General features: G+C 36.3%; 4 protein-coding genes across 8 annotated transcripts in view; 2 read left to right on the top strand and 2 right to left on the bottom strand.

The window, feature by feature from the left end:
- Positions 1-14,531, top strand: part of LOC143231917 (cytokine receptor-like) — a 259,166-nt gene that overhangs the window by 77,756 nt on the left and 166,879 nt on the right. The gene's annotated exons all lie outside the window — the stretch shown is intronic.
- On the bottom strand, positions 228-5,078 carry LOC143231886 (intracellular coagulation inhibitor 1-like). Of its 3 annotated transcripts, none has more exons than XM_076466670.1 (3): positions 4,917-5,057; positions 3,227-3,417; positions 228-2,590 (listed from the first exon to the last, which is right to left on the bottom strand). In XM_076466670.1, exons 2-3 carry the CDS (start codon positions 3,275-3,277, stop codon positions 1,394-1,396), a joined length of 1,248 nt encoding a protein of 415 aa, XP_076322785.1. In that variant the 5' UTR covers positions 3,278-3,417; positions 4,917-5,057; the 3' UTR covers positions 228-1,393. The 3 variants fall into 3 exon arrangements, with proteins under 3 accessions (XP_076322785.1, XP_076322779.1, XP_076322795.1); XM_076466664.1 differs by having other exon boundaries at positions 3,227-3,373; positions 4,917-5,056; XM_076466680.1 differs by lacking the exon at positions 3,227-3,417 and having other exon boundaries at positions 4,917-5,078.
- On the top strand, positions 5,098-10,793 carry LOC143231904 (uncharacterized). 2 transcript variants are annotated; one of them, XM_076466717.1, is made up of 2 exons: positions 5,098-5,224; positions 8,818-10,793. In XM_076466717.1, exons 1-2 carry the CDS (start codon positions 5,220-5,222, stop codon positions 9,584-9,586), a joined length of 774 nt encoding a protein of 257 aa, XP_076322832.1. In that variant the 5' UTR covers positions 5,098-5,219; the 3' UTR covers positions 9,587-10,793. The 2 variants fall into 2 exon arrangements, with proteins under 2 accessions (XP_076322832.1, XP_076322842.1); XM_076466727.1 differs by having other exon boundaries at positions 5,199-5,300.
- Positions 13,677-14,511, bottom strand: LOC143231911 (uncharacterized). The gene is made up of 2 exons (XM_076466741.1): positions 14,294-14,511; positions 13,677-13,939 (listed from the first exon to the last, which is right to left on the bottom strand). Exons 1-2 carry the CDS (start codon positions 14,347-14,349, stop codon positions 13,738-13,740), a joined length of 258 nt encoding a protein of 85 aa, XP_076322856.1. The 5' UTR covers positions 14,350-14,511; the 3' UTR covers positions 13,677-13,737.

Here is a 14,531-nt window from a genome sequence, read left to right as displayed (position 1 = left end):
TATAATTCGTACATGTGGCTGTTATAATTTGTGGGACATGTTATAGTTCCACTGGGTGGTTAACTGACGTGTGTGGATACAGCTAATGTTGATTGTTTTAAACGTAACTTGGCGGTTTTTGTAAAATATATTTACATAACACTTAAACATAAACATTCAGTCGAATGTATTATGATGTTCGTCTGAAGCGAAACGATATAAAATAAAAAATACAACTTAAATTTAAATAATATTTGAAACTGAGTTATTTTATTACTTGTTCTAAAGAACATTCTGTGAAATGACATCACAACAAAAGATGTCAACAGAATCTAGTACAAACAAAGTACGACATAAACTAGTCGTATCATTTAATACTATAATATATACTGTTTGTCTTATAACACTACAACATATACTGTTTGTCTTATAACACTACAACATATACTGGTGTCTGTCTTATAACACTACAACATATACTATTTGTCTTATAACACTACAACATATACTGGTGTCTGTTTTATAACACTATAACATATACTAGTGTATTTCATAACACTACAACACATACTGGTATCTGTTTTATAACACTATAAGATATACTGGTGCCTGCCTTATGACACTACAACATATACTTTTGTCTGTCTTATAACACTATAACATATACAACTGTCTGTCTTATAACTACAATATATAGCAGTGTCTCTTTTATAAAACCACAATATATAGTAGTGTCTGTCTTATAATACTAAAACATATACAAGTGTCTGATTTCTTACACTACAACATATACTTTTGTCTGTCTTATAACACTATAACATATACAACTGTCTGTCTTATAACTACAATATATAGCAGTGTCTCTTTTATAAAACCACAATATATAGTAGTGTCTGTCTTATAATACTAAAACATATACAAGTGTATGATTTCTTACACTACAACGTATACTTTTGTCTGTCTTATAACACTACAACATATACAACTGTCTGTCTTATAACTACAATATATAGCAGTGTCTCTTTTATAAAACCACAATATATAGTAGTGTCTGTCTTATAATACTAAAACATATACAAGTGTATGATTTCTTACACTACAACGTATACTTTTGTCTGTCTTATAACACTACAACATATACAACTGTCTGTCTTATAACTACAATATATAGCAGTGTCTCTTTTGTAAAACCACAATATATAGTAGCGTCTGTCTTATAATACTAAAACATATACAAGTGTCTGATTTCTTACACTACAACGTATACTAGTGTCTGTCTTATAATACTAAAACATATACTGGTGCCTGTTTTAAAACACTACAACACATACTGGTGGCTGCCTTATAACACTACAACATATACTGGTGCCTGCCTTATAACACTACAACATATAGTGGTGCCTGTTTTAAAACACTACAACATCACAACTCGGCCCATAAAAAGAATAATTCCGCTCCGGTTGTCCCGGATAAAGAAGATGAAAGGTCGGTTGATAATTAACTCTAAAGGCTTTCGTCTATTTCCGATCTGGACAACTGAGTTGGCTGCGGCCACTGTGCCCTCTTCACTTACTTGAATCACAGCTTGGTGAACAACCTCTTCAATGTAGAGGTCACGTTTTCCTGTGATTCCAGAAAAATCAGCCCTATTCTCTTTAAACGCTGACCGCATTCCAATACCCTTCAGAGCTTCTTTCATATTGTGGTTATATTTTAATTCAAATTTAGGTAAGCCAACTTTTACTTGCTGAGATGTCATATGGGCTAAGATGTCATCCAGTATGGCTGTCGTAAGTCCCTTTTCCACAGTTTTCAGGTCGCTGGTCATTGACGGTAAAAGCACTATCATACTCAGTTCTTTATCTTTATAAGGTAAGTTTACAGCATAGGTATCAAGCTTAGGATACTCAACGTAGGAAATATTGAACGTCTGGTACATAATGGGAACCACTACTTCCTCGCCGTCTTCGGTGGTAAAACTTCCTTCTTGAGTGTTTTTAGGGTCAAACTGATTGAGCCACTTCCCCTTGAAATAAACACCGTTTAACAATAATAGCTTGGTGGTCTTCGACGGTAACTCTGTCATGAGATTTTGGATGCTACTCCGAGAAGCCCAATAGCCCCATGCGTTAGCCCACTGCAGAACCGAGTCTGGATCTGTAAAGTCAACCTCTTTTAAGGAGGACTTGTAATAGACTTCTAATCCATCTGAGTAAGATTTAGAAATTGTGTATCCTTTGTGCAGAAGCACAGCGTTCACACTACTGAGTTGGTACTGTTCCTTGATAGAGTTGATTTTGTTCTGTTCCTCTTTGAAACCATTATGAAGAGACTCACCTTGGATCCCCAGAGAGCGATATCCTAAGACATCTTCCATTTCTCGAGCAGTACCACCAGAAGCACCCAGATAAGCCATACCCAAAGACACGGATAAACTCCAAGGTGAAATAAAAAAATTATCTCTCTTATCCAGTGACTTCAAGAGAGTAAACGCAAACTGATTGTTAACTTTGACCACATCTGTTTCTTCTTGCGACACAACCAAATCGCAGAAGGCCAGTACAGAGACAAGAATGGTCCACAACAGTACAGCGTCCATGTTGACGTTTTCCTAAGGAATAAAATGTGTGGAAAACATGAAAAATTACTACCGGACAAAATATATAGGACTGTAAATGAAGTTAAGTACAAAGCAACACAAAGGGTCACGTGTACTCAGCCCACAGACATAACGATGTGTCATTGGGGGGTGGAGGGGCAGTATATAGTAATTAATAATGTTGATTAGAAATAAAATGATATTATGTCCTTTTGTGATCCTACATGTGTTTTTTTGACACTGCTGCGAATTTAGGAATTTTTTATAATATTATAAGTTAAGTTAGCAAGTGTTTATTTGTTCTTCCTTGAAAAGGACCCAGATAACGTTAAGTCTCTGAGCTTACTTAGCAAAAATCCGAGCTTCAATTCCCCACTGTTCACACAGTATTGTGGCGTTTGTTTACAAAAACTAGTACGAATATGGATGCTGTACATCTTTCATTGGATATTGATATCGCCCTCTATCGGTAATATGCTGAGTTATTTTCGTACAAAATAGTAAATATTCCTCAGATATTATAATGAGGTTCACTACCATAAAGCCATGAAAGCAATCACAGTTATAATAAAACAAATATAATTACTGGCCACACTTCAAATATCTGTAAATAAGAGAGAACTATTGAAGTTTATAAATTGGACTCACCTCGCTAACTGAATAGAAAGTTGCAAGCAGCGTTGATAATAATAAGGTCATGAACTTCTGAAAGTTACAGAGGTTACATATATAGGTTCAACACTTAGAACTTCTGAAACATACAGAGGTTAGATGTAGGTTCAACACATAGAACTTCTGAAACATATAGAGGTTAGATGTAGGTTCAACACATAGAACTACTAAAATAAACAGAGGTTACATATATAGGTTCAACACTTAGAACTTCTAAAACATTCAGGGGTTAGCTATAGGTTCAAAAAGTACATACCAGTAGACAACTAACACTTTACCTGATGAGCTGACATAAGAAAACCTCATAAGGTCTTTGTATAAAAATAGAATCCAGTAGGACTGTTATTCACTCTTTATATCATTGCAGGTAAGAATGAAAATCATTGAAAGATATAATAACCTATGAATGAATGTGTGTAAATTAAAAAGTTATCTTTGTATTGTTAGTTCGTTGTTGATCGCAAAGCTGCATGGGCGAACCACGAATTTTCGTATTATAAACTCAGTTCATAGTTAAGAGGCATGGATGCGTTATAAAAGTAACAGTAGCATTGGTCAGACTAAAGTAGCTCCAGAGCTCGCGATGGGTGCTACCTATCAGTTCAGTATTATAGACAGCTATACGCTCATAGCCCTTGTGTAGCTTAGACAAACAAATGTTTGTAGAGGGTGAAATTTGGTGGTTGAAAACATTAACTAACCTACTTTAGATACTGGATACATTTCGTTACCACGAGTCAGATTAAGTCCAGAGATCTCAGGAACAACATTTCGAGTTTTTTTTTATGTCTTTTTTTTCTTGGCATTCCAGCATGTTTCTTAGAATACAGAACATGCAAGTTACATTATTAATTACTTGTTTGTTTCACTTAACAAAGTGTTAATGTATTTTAATCAAGATAACATTGAACACGTATTATCATCTACGCTACGTCATAATGACGTTTCATCACAAAATCTAACAAACAGACTGAAGTCAGGCCAAGTCTACATGTTTTCTATTTATTGACAAGTTTATGTAATCACTTTTACGTTAAAAACCTTCCTACTTGCTTCTCGGCTGCTAATCTCACACCTATTCACAATTAGCTGTGCTCATTGCGGGATCGAACCTAGAATTTTAGAGTAAACCATCAAGTTGGAAGCCAATAAATAAAACTCATTATTAATGATATTGTATTGTTAGATCATGATTAAGAGTGAATTAAGTTCTTTTAAGAGGGTATCACTTCACTTCTGAGGATATTATTTCCTTGTTTAGAAGCTCTCGAGTTATTAGAATCCTTCTTTAGAGTATTGTTTGATTTTTAATTTTGCGCAAGCTACACGAGGGCTATCTGCGCTAGCTGTCCCTAATTTAGCAGTGTAAGACTTAAAGGGAAGGCAGATAGTCATCACCACCCACCGTCAACTCTTGGGCTACTCTTTTACCAAAGAATAGTAGGATTGATCATAACATTATAACGCCCAGACGGCTGAAAGGGCGAGCATCATGTTTAGTGCGTTTATCATCAACTTACTTAGCTGTGTTTTAACATTAACCTATCTAGATAGCTGTGGTTTAACGTTAACTTACCTAGCCAGCTGTGTTTTAACGTTAACTTACCCAGCCAGCTGTGGTTTAACTTTAACTTACCTAGCCAGCTGTGGTTTATCGTTAACTTACCAAGATAGCTGTGTCGATATGCTTCTCTTGAGCTGACTGAAGTCTAGTTGACAGCTTACTATAGAGTTAGGGTTACAGTACCTGCAGTAAAATGTAATAACAAATTGAATTAGACTTCAAACAAACAACACAAGTCTGCGAGCCCTCAGAGTGGACTCTTGCGGGATTTTACCTTATATGTAAAGAATAGTGAGGTTACCCCGGGGATTTCCCTTGTAGTTTCATAATTGACACGAGCTCACGTGCATCTAGCAATGAGAAACTAGTTTCTGACTGTTGGCCGAACGATAAGACACGTAGGAGATGAGGTAATAACAGGATATTCTATCTATTGTGGTTTCGTTCATAAAACTTTTCTTTGCGATTTTCTACATGTTGAATATTGTACGTATTTTAGAGTTCTTACTAATTTACTAATGTTTTTTTCACGTTTTGACTACAGCGAATTTGCCACGTGCTACGAAATAATATTGTTACAAGGTTGTCAGGTGCACTACAGAGACAGAGTCGTCGACAAGTGTTTAACATAAACTTGATTTTTGTCATTAAGATAACAACATAAAGACTGTTAATAACTAAAAACTAAACATATTAAGTTAGTAAAGAGTAGCCTTGAATATAATTAACGTCTTATGAATGACAGCTTTATGCAGAAATGGGCAAACCGGCTTGGGTTGTGATATTTAAATTCATGCTTATAGGTAAAGCAGAGAACAGGAACAACAACAAGGGAAGATTTGCATCACAACACTTGTATGGTTACCAACTTTCAGTGTTTTTATGTTTAAATATAAAATTTAAGTCAATCTATCGGTGACTGATACGAGACTAAAAGACGCGCATGCACCACAAGAGATGCTCACACTGCATACTTTAGTCTGGCCCATGTAGGTGTATGTATGTAGACTCGAAAGAAATGGTTATTGGTTTGGCACCTTAGACAGGTTGCTCTTTGTTTATTTGTTTGGCACCTTACACAAGCTATTTTTTGCTTACTGGTTTGGTGCTTAGGTTACTTTTTTGTTTATTGCTGTGTGTACCTTAGACAGGTTACTTGTTTGAAAGATTGGAACATTTAGGGGCCTCGCGTGGCCTAGCGCGTAAGGCGTGCGACTCGTAATCCAAGGGTCGCGGGTTTGCGCCCGCGTCGCGCTAAACATGCTCGCCCTCCCAGCCGTGGGGGGTGTATAATGTGACGGTCAATCCCACTATTCGTTGGTAAAAGAATAGCCCAAGAGTTGGCGGTGGGTGGTGATGACTAGCTGCCTTCCCTCTAGTCTTATACTACTAAATTAGGGACGGCTAGCACAGATAGCCCTCGAGTAGCTTTGTGCGAAATTCCAAAAAAAAAAAAAACTCCCACGTGCTTTTTTTATTGAAAAATAATTGTATTTAATGTTACTATTTTAATACTGATAACATCAAGAATGAACTATTTTTTTCTGAAAATTATATTTAATATTATTAGTTTAATGTTTGTTTTTTGAATTTCGCATAAAGCTACACGAGGACTATCTGCGCTAGCCGTCCCTAATTTAGCAGTGTAAGACTAGAGGGAAGGCAGCTAGTCATCACCACTCACCGCCAACTTTTGGGCTACTCTTTTACCAACGAACAGTAGGGATTGATCGTAACATATAACGCCACCACGGCTGAAAGGGCGAACATGTTTGGTGCGACGAGGTTTCGAACCCGCGACCCTCGGATTATGAGTCGAACGCCTTAACCCACTTGGCCATGCCGGGCCCCTAGGGTTGTCATTAAGTGATGTATATTTACATAGGTTTCATAACAAGTATATTTTATCTGGGAAGTGGTATGTACTTATTTTATCTGAGTTTGAAAGTAAATGATGTATATTTATATTATCTGGGTTTGACAGTAAGTGGTGTGTATTTATCTAGGTTTCACAATAAATGATTTATATTTATTCTATCTATGTTTGACAGTAACGGCCTGGCACGGCCAGGTGGGTTAAGGCATTTAAATCCTGGTCGCTCCAAAACATGCTCGCCCTTTCAGACGTGGGTGCGTCATAACGTGACGGTCAATCCCACTATTCGTTGGTAAAAACGTAGCCCAAGAGTTTGCGGTGGGTGGTGATGACTAGCTGCCTTCCCTCTAGTCTTACACTACTAAATTAGGGACGGCTAGCGCAGATAGTCCTCGTGTAGCTTTGCACGAAATTAAAAAACAACAACAAAATTGACAATAAGTTATGTATATTTATTTTATCCAAGTTTGACAAAAAAGTGGTGTATATTTATTTTATCTAGGATTGACAATAAGTGGTGTATATGTATTTTATCTGGGTTTCACAGTAAGTGGTGTATTCATTTATTTGGGTTTAACAGTAAGAAGTGTATATTTAGATAGGTCTGACAATAAATGGTGTACATTTATTTTATCTAGGTTTGACAGTAAGTGGTGCACATTTATTTTATTTCGTATTGAGAATAAATAATGTACATTTATTTTGTATAGGTTTGACAGTAAATGGTGTATATTTTTTTTTATCTGGGATTGAAAGTAAGTAGTGTATATTTGTTTTGTCTACGTTTGACAGTAAGTGGTGTTTACACCGCTGGCTAAAATCTTAAGGCCAATGAACATAAAGAAAAAAATATACATTTTGCGTTGTCATTGTTAGAGTCAACCACTTATTTGAGTAGAGCTTCGAAAGATGAAAATAAGAAAAAGGAAAAATAAAAACTTTTTTAGCATTTAATAGGGAGAATGTGAACACTCCAGTCATTTCCACACAAGCGAGGGCTTTCAGTCAATAAGGATGCTCTCTCCAACATGCCAATGTAGCCAGCTGCTGTTTGACGTCCCTGTATAACCTGAAACTCCATTGTTCCATGGTAGGAGAAAGCACCACAGATCATGATGAAACTTCCCCCACTGTATCGTGTAGAAAATGTCTCCGGTGAGATATTCTTATCGTGCCAGTGACGTAGGAAGCCATCTGGACCATCCAGGTTAATTTTTTTCTCATCAGAGAACAAAACCTTTTTCTACTTTTCTACGTCCCATGTTCGGTGCTTTTCAAGAAAGTTTGACCGAGCTGTTTCATGGTGTGGAAGGAGGCGTAGCCTTTGAAGACGTTTACGGTTTTTAAAGTCATTCTCTCGTAGATGCCGTCTTATTGTTCTTGAGCTGCATTCTGCGTCCGTAAGAGCCTTAATCTGGTTCGACGATCGACTGGTGTCTTGCCGGACAACCTGTCGAATCCTCCTGCTCAACGCCGGCGAAATTTTCTTGTGTCGACCACTTGAAATTCTTGTTTCGTATCCCTCAGGGTCTTTTAAGAAATTTGCAACTGCAGTTTTACTATGCCCAATCTCACCAACAATTCTGCCACGTTCAAACTTTGTCAACTTTTTAGCCTTTGTCATATTTTTACCCAATGTAACACAGGAGATGTTGGCAACGCTAATGCTTAACACAAATGACTAAATTTCATCACGTGTTTACAGATTAACGCTTCGTTTCAGTATGGTCTTAAACTTTTGACCAGCTAGTATTTAGGCTAATTTCATAGTGTTCACATTTTCCCTATTAAATTCTAAAAAGTTTTTTATTTTTATTTTCCCTTTTCTTATTTTCATCTTTCGAAGCTCTACTCAAATAAGTGGTTGAGTCTAACAACGCAAAATACATATTTTTTCTTTATGTTCATTGAACTTAAGATTTTGGCCAGCAGTGTATATTTTTTTATTTGCTATTGATAATAAGTAGTATATATTTATTTTACTTGGGATAGACAGTAAGTGGTGTATATTTATGTTGTCTAGGTTTGACAGTAAGTTACAGGGTGTCCCAAAATAACGTTTACACTCTTTGACTATGTATAGCTAATAAACCGTTTCTTTTGTTTCATATTTGACTTGTGTCCAAGGATGGCGGATAATCAGCTTAAAATCGAGCACAAAATATTCATTCTCAAAACCTTTTGGAAAGTCGAAAACAAAGCTAAAGTGCAAAGACGTTTTACTAGAAAGTTCCATATGGATGTGCCATCTCGCCCCAGCATTTCACGCATCATCGCCAAGTTTGATGAACACGGAACTCTCCACAATATGAGAAAGGGTCGCTCCGGTCGAAAAAGATCATCAACAAGCCCAACAAAAGAGCAAGAGGTCATTGATAATGTTCTGAATTCTCCAAGAAAATCAGTGCGCCAACTGTCTCGTGAAACAGGTATCCCTAAATCCAACGTTCATCGCATTTTGAAGCGTTCCCAATTCAAAAGTTCCATCCCATCCCTTGTTCACGCTCTGAATGAAGATGACCCTGATCGAAGGGTTGAGTTCTGTGAATGGTATCTTGCTAGATGTGCAGGCGATGATGAATTTCCACTCAAAATTGTTTGGAGTGACGAATCAACGTTTAAGCTGAATGGCTCAATAAATCGACACAACTGCACCTACTGGGCAACAGAAAATCCACATGTTACAGAGGAACATCACTTGAATTTGTCTGGAGTGACTGTGTGGTGTGGTCTGTCCGCTAGGGGACTCATCGGACCATTCTTTTTCCAAGACACCGTAACAGGATTGAATTATCTCAACATGCTACAAGAGTTTGCCATGCCACGCATCCAAAAAACAATTTGGAGAAGAAGAGTGTTTCTTCCAGAAGATGGCGCTCCTCCCATCGCGACGTGAGAGCTTATCTGGATGCCAGACAGATAGATTGGACGAAGAGGAAGTATAGATTTTCCTGCTTGATCACCAGATTTGACACCCATGGATTTCTTTTTGTGGGGGTTTCTGAAAGACAAAGTTTACAGCACAAAAAGGGCAACAATTGACGAATTGAGAGTTGTAATTGAAGAACAATGTGCTTTAATACCAGATGAGATGGTGTTTGATGTGTGTACTTCCATTTCTTCCCGTTATGAGATGTGTCTGGAGCAGAACGGATTTCAGTTTCAACACCTGAAGTGAAGCAAGCAAATTGTGACATTTTACAATTTCAACCAAGTAGAGTTTTCCTTGGAAAGAATTTTATTTGTTATTTTTTTCTTCATTTTAGTATTAAATATTTAAATAAATCCTTTGGCTATCATATGTACCTTGTTTCATTATTAAAATCAATAAACAAGGCGAGTTATAATGATCCAAAGAGTGTAAACGTTATTTTGGGACACCCTGTATATTTATTTTATTTGGGATTGGCAATCAGTGCTGTATATTTATCTATGATTGCTATTAAGTAATGTATACAAATTTTACCTCGAACTTACAGTAAGTGGTGTATATTTATCTTGGTTTGACAGTTAGTGGTGTATATTTATCTTGGTTTGACAGTTAGTGGTGTATATTTATCTTGGTTTGACAGTTAGTGGTGTATATTTATCTATGATTGACAGTAAGTGGTGTATATTTATCTATGATTGACAGTAATTGGTGTATATTTATCTATGATTGACAGTAATTGGTGTATATTTATCTATGATTGACAGTAAGTGGTGTATATTTATCTATGATTGACAGTAAGTGGTGTATATTTATCTATGATTGACAGTAATTGGTGTATATTTATCTATGATTGACAGTATATATTTCATGTGGGTTTAACAAGGACGACGTTAACATCACTTTCACAACGTCCTGTGAATGATTCTCAGATGTTTAAATCAAATATATTATTTAATCTGCCTGTATATGTTTTTAACTCTAGTTACATCAGTTGGTGAAACAAGAATGTTAAGTCACAATAAGTGGTTCAGTTCCCCGTCTGTTGGAACATAAATGTGATATATAAAGAAATAAACAGTAGACAGGTATCGGCGACCTTATCTACGTTCCTTGTACTTCGCCATATCCTTATAAATTTCTTGAATACGCTAAATAAACTGACCAAATGGCGTGTCGTTGACTTTGGTTATGTCAATTGTCAACATTGGTTTGCAAACATCGTATGTTCTTTTTATTCTAAAGTGTCACCAGAAATTAAAAACCTACAATCTGTTCTGTTGGGTAGTGGGATGTTGTCAAGTGAGACATCGTGACAACAGTAAATTGCCCTATGACCTGAAGTTTCTACCAAATTTGCAGAGTTTGAGCTTTCTTTCAGTCCTAGCTATTCCCTCACCCCACCATGTGTTTCTGTCCAACCGTCACGTGCATTAAGAATAACAATTGTTTTGTAAAATTTAAACATGTTGAAACTACACGATTACATTTATATAAAAAATATATGTACGTAATATTGAATAAAACGTTTGGAATGCTTTAACCTGCGTTCCTGGTTAGGTCAACCGTTTGTTTAGTCTTACAACGCTAAAATCTTGGATTAAATCCCCGCATTTGACATCAGATGAACCGACATGTCTTTGGTTGAAACAAACAGTCTTATCTGGACATTGCAGTTTTTATTACTGATCGTAATTTCTACTTTATACCATTTCTTATTTTAATTTTATATTCTGTTCACTTTACCATCTTTGGGTGGAAATAAAGTTTAAATAAATTACATTTATTGAATGAAAGAACTAATTAAAGAGTAGATTTTGTTATAGACGTCAATTTAAAATATTATTTATTTATGTAAAGATTTATAAATTTGTAGACATCTCAAGAACATGAACTGCAATCCTATAGCAGTTTGAATAATAAATATATAAAAATCATTTGTTGAACAATGGTAACAACAACTAACATTTGACACTTGTGTACGGTAACAATAACTAACATTTGACACGAGTGTACGGTAACAACAACTAACATTTGACACGCGTGTACGGTAACAACAACTAACATTTGACACGCGTGTACGGTAACAATAACTAACATTTGACACGCGTGTACGGTAACAACAACTACATCTGACACGTGTGTACGGTAACAACAACTAACATCTGACACATGTGTACGGTAACAACAACTAACATCTGACACTTGTGTACGGTAACAACAACTAACATTTGACACGTGTGTACGGTAACAACAACTAACATTTGACACGTGTGTACGGTAACAACAACTAACATTTGACACGTGTGTACGGTAACAACAACTAACATCTGACACGTGTGTACGGTAACAACAACTAACATCTGACACGTGTGTACGGTAACAACAACTAACATCTGACACGTGTGTACGGTAACAACAACTAACATCTGACACGTGTGTACAGTAACAACAACTAACATCTGACACTTGTGTACAGTAACAACAACTAACATCTGACACTTGTGTACGGTAACAACTAACATCTGACACTTGTGTACGGTAACAACAACTAACATTTGACACGTGTGTACGGTAACAACAACTAACATTTGACACGTGTGTACGGTAACAACAACTAACATCTGACACGTGTGTACGGTAACAACAACTAACATCTGACACGTGTGTACGGTAACAACAACTAACATCTGACACGTGTGTATGGTAACAACAACTAACATCTGAAACTAACTATGCCTGAATGTGTAGCAGCAATGAAAAAATAAACATTCAGATACAGGTTACACATGACACACAATAATCGGGACACGAACAGTCGTAGACAAAAGGCAGTTATACATGACACATAAGAATCGGGACACGAACAGTCGTAGACAAAAGGCAGTTATACATGACACATAAGAATCAGGACACGAACAGTTGTAGACAAAAGGCAGTTATACATGACACATAAGAATCAGGACACGAACAGTTGTAGACAAAAGGCAGTTATACATGACACATAAGAATCAGGACAGGAACAGTCATAGACAAAAGGCAGTTATACATGACACATAAGAATCAGGACAGGAACAGTCATAGACAAAAGGCAGTTATACATGACACATAAGAATCAGGACACGAACAGTTGTAGACAAAAGGCAGTTATACATGACACATAAGAATCAGGACAGGAACAGTCATAGACAAAAGGCAGTTATACATGACACATAAGAATCAGGACAGGAACAGTCATAGACAAAAGGCAGTTATACATGACACATAAGAATCAGGACAGGAACAGTCATAGACAAAAGGCAGTTATACATGACACATAAGAATCAGGACATGAACAGTTGTAATCAAAAGGTACATACAATAACCAAAATATTCACAGATTTTGTAATTCCTGACTGTTGGTACAGGAACCCATATCTTAATAATGTCCCAGCTTAACATCCCGAAAGATAGAAGTATGGTCCTGAGTTAGAAAACTGGAGAAGCCAATGAATCAATGTTCATGGTATCTCAGTTGCACTCATCCCATATGTATGAAGAAAAAGAACCATCTGTCCAATGGGAGAGTAACAGCCAGGTTTCCTGTTCCATAGCACGTGGCTGGATGCAAGTTAACTAAGCTAAAATATCCACACCAATGAAGTCCACCTTGGTGGTTACTCGAATGTCTCGGTTGTGAGAATGGAGCCCAGGTGTGGTGTTTTGACAACTGATTATGGAATGATGTGATGAGAAAAATACCCAAACAATTCTGTAGAACCCATGTGAAGCATGTACTTGTCTGAAAGTAAATTACTGTACCTTGTGCACAAAAGATGCTTGCACAGTGCAGGTTAGAGCCAAGTGCAACAAACTTGGACAAGTAATCAATGGCAGTTTTATCAAATCACCAAAGAGACACAAAATGCAATTCTAACAATAGATTTCTTCAGTGAGCACTGTGTCTGATATTATACAGTGGTTTTAAGTATATACTATTTCCATCATGTTGTAGATCATGTTGAAGTAAAAATTCAGTGTCTCAGCTACTCGAAACACCAAACCCACCAGACAATAAAAAATAAGGGTTTATTAAAAAACTGTGCACGTTATATAATGTTTGTTATAAAACAACCTTGTCAAGAACTTAGAAGTTGCTGTTTGTCTTTCCTTGCCACGAGAGCAATATTCTCCAGTGACACAGAAGGTTCCACGTACTGCACCATATCAACACAGAAGTTATGTTCCTTCAAATAACAGAGTCGTCCAAAATCTATTATTCTCTTACACTGGTGACCCACCTCCTCCCTGTAGCTTGGACTCAAGTCAAGTCTTATGTATCTAGAACCACACAGAAAGAAAATTTTTAAGAGGAGCAAAATTGGTTTCCTAAGAAAATATGTAAACTAAATTATAATTATAAATTATTCACCTTCACAGTATTTTATTTTACATTCTGCATTTTATAAAACTATGTGTGAAAAACAGAATGAAATTTTCAACATAATCTGTTTCCTGACTTCACTAAGAAGCAACTGTAATAACCAGCTTTATTCTGAGTTCTTTCATTGTTTGCATTAATAAGCTAAATGTTTGATATTCAATAATAAACTCACACAAAAACATCAAAGATATGAATCTTTCCTAAATTCCAATACAAGAAGTACTAAAGGAAAATATTATCAGAACATTTACCTGTTGTTCTGCTGGTGGTTTTCAACATTGTTTTCTGTTTGTCTGGCATGTTCCATGCAGCCTTTATTACGACTAACTAAAATTAAGGAAAACTATTAATTATGACATCTACAGAAGATAAGGTATTTACTTACACAAACTGTATAACACAATTAGGGATAAGTGGTATTCATTTAAATATGAACTGCATATAAGACATGAATGAACTAGAAAACTTACACACGATACACTAAATGTC

The sequence above is a fragment of the Tachypleus tridentatus genome, chromosome 1, assembly GCF_004210375.1.
Source record: "Tachypleus tridentatus isolate NWPU-2018 chromosome 1, ASM421037v1, whole genome shotgun sequence".
NCBI classification, from domain to species: Eukaryota; Metazoa; Arthropoda; class Merostomata; order Xiphosura; family Limulidae; genus Tachypleus; species Tachypleus tridentatus.
Note: the sequence above shows the minus strand (reverse complement) of the source record. Positions and strands in the feature narration are given on the sequence as shown.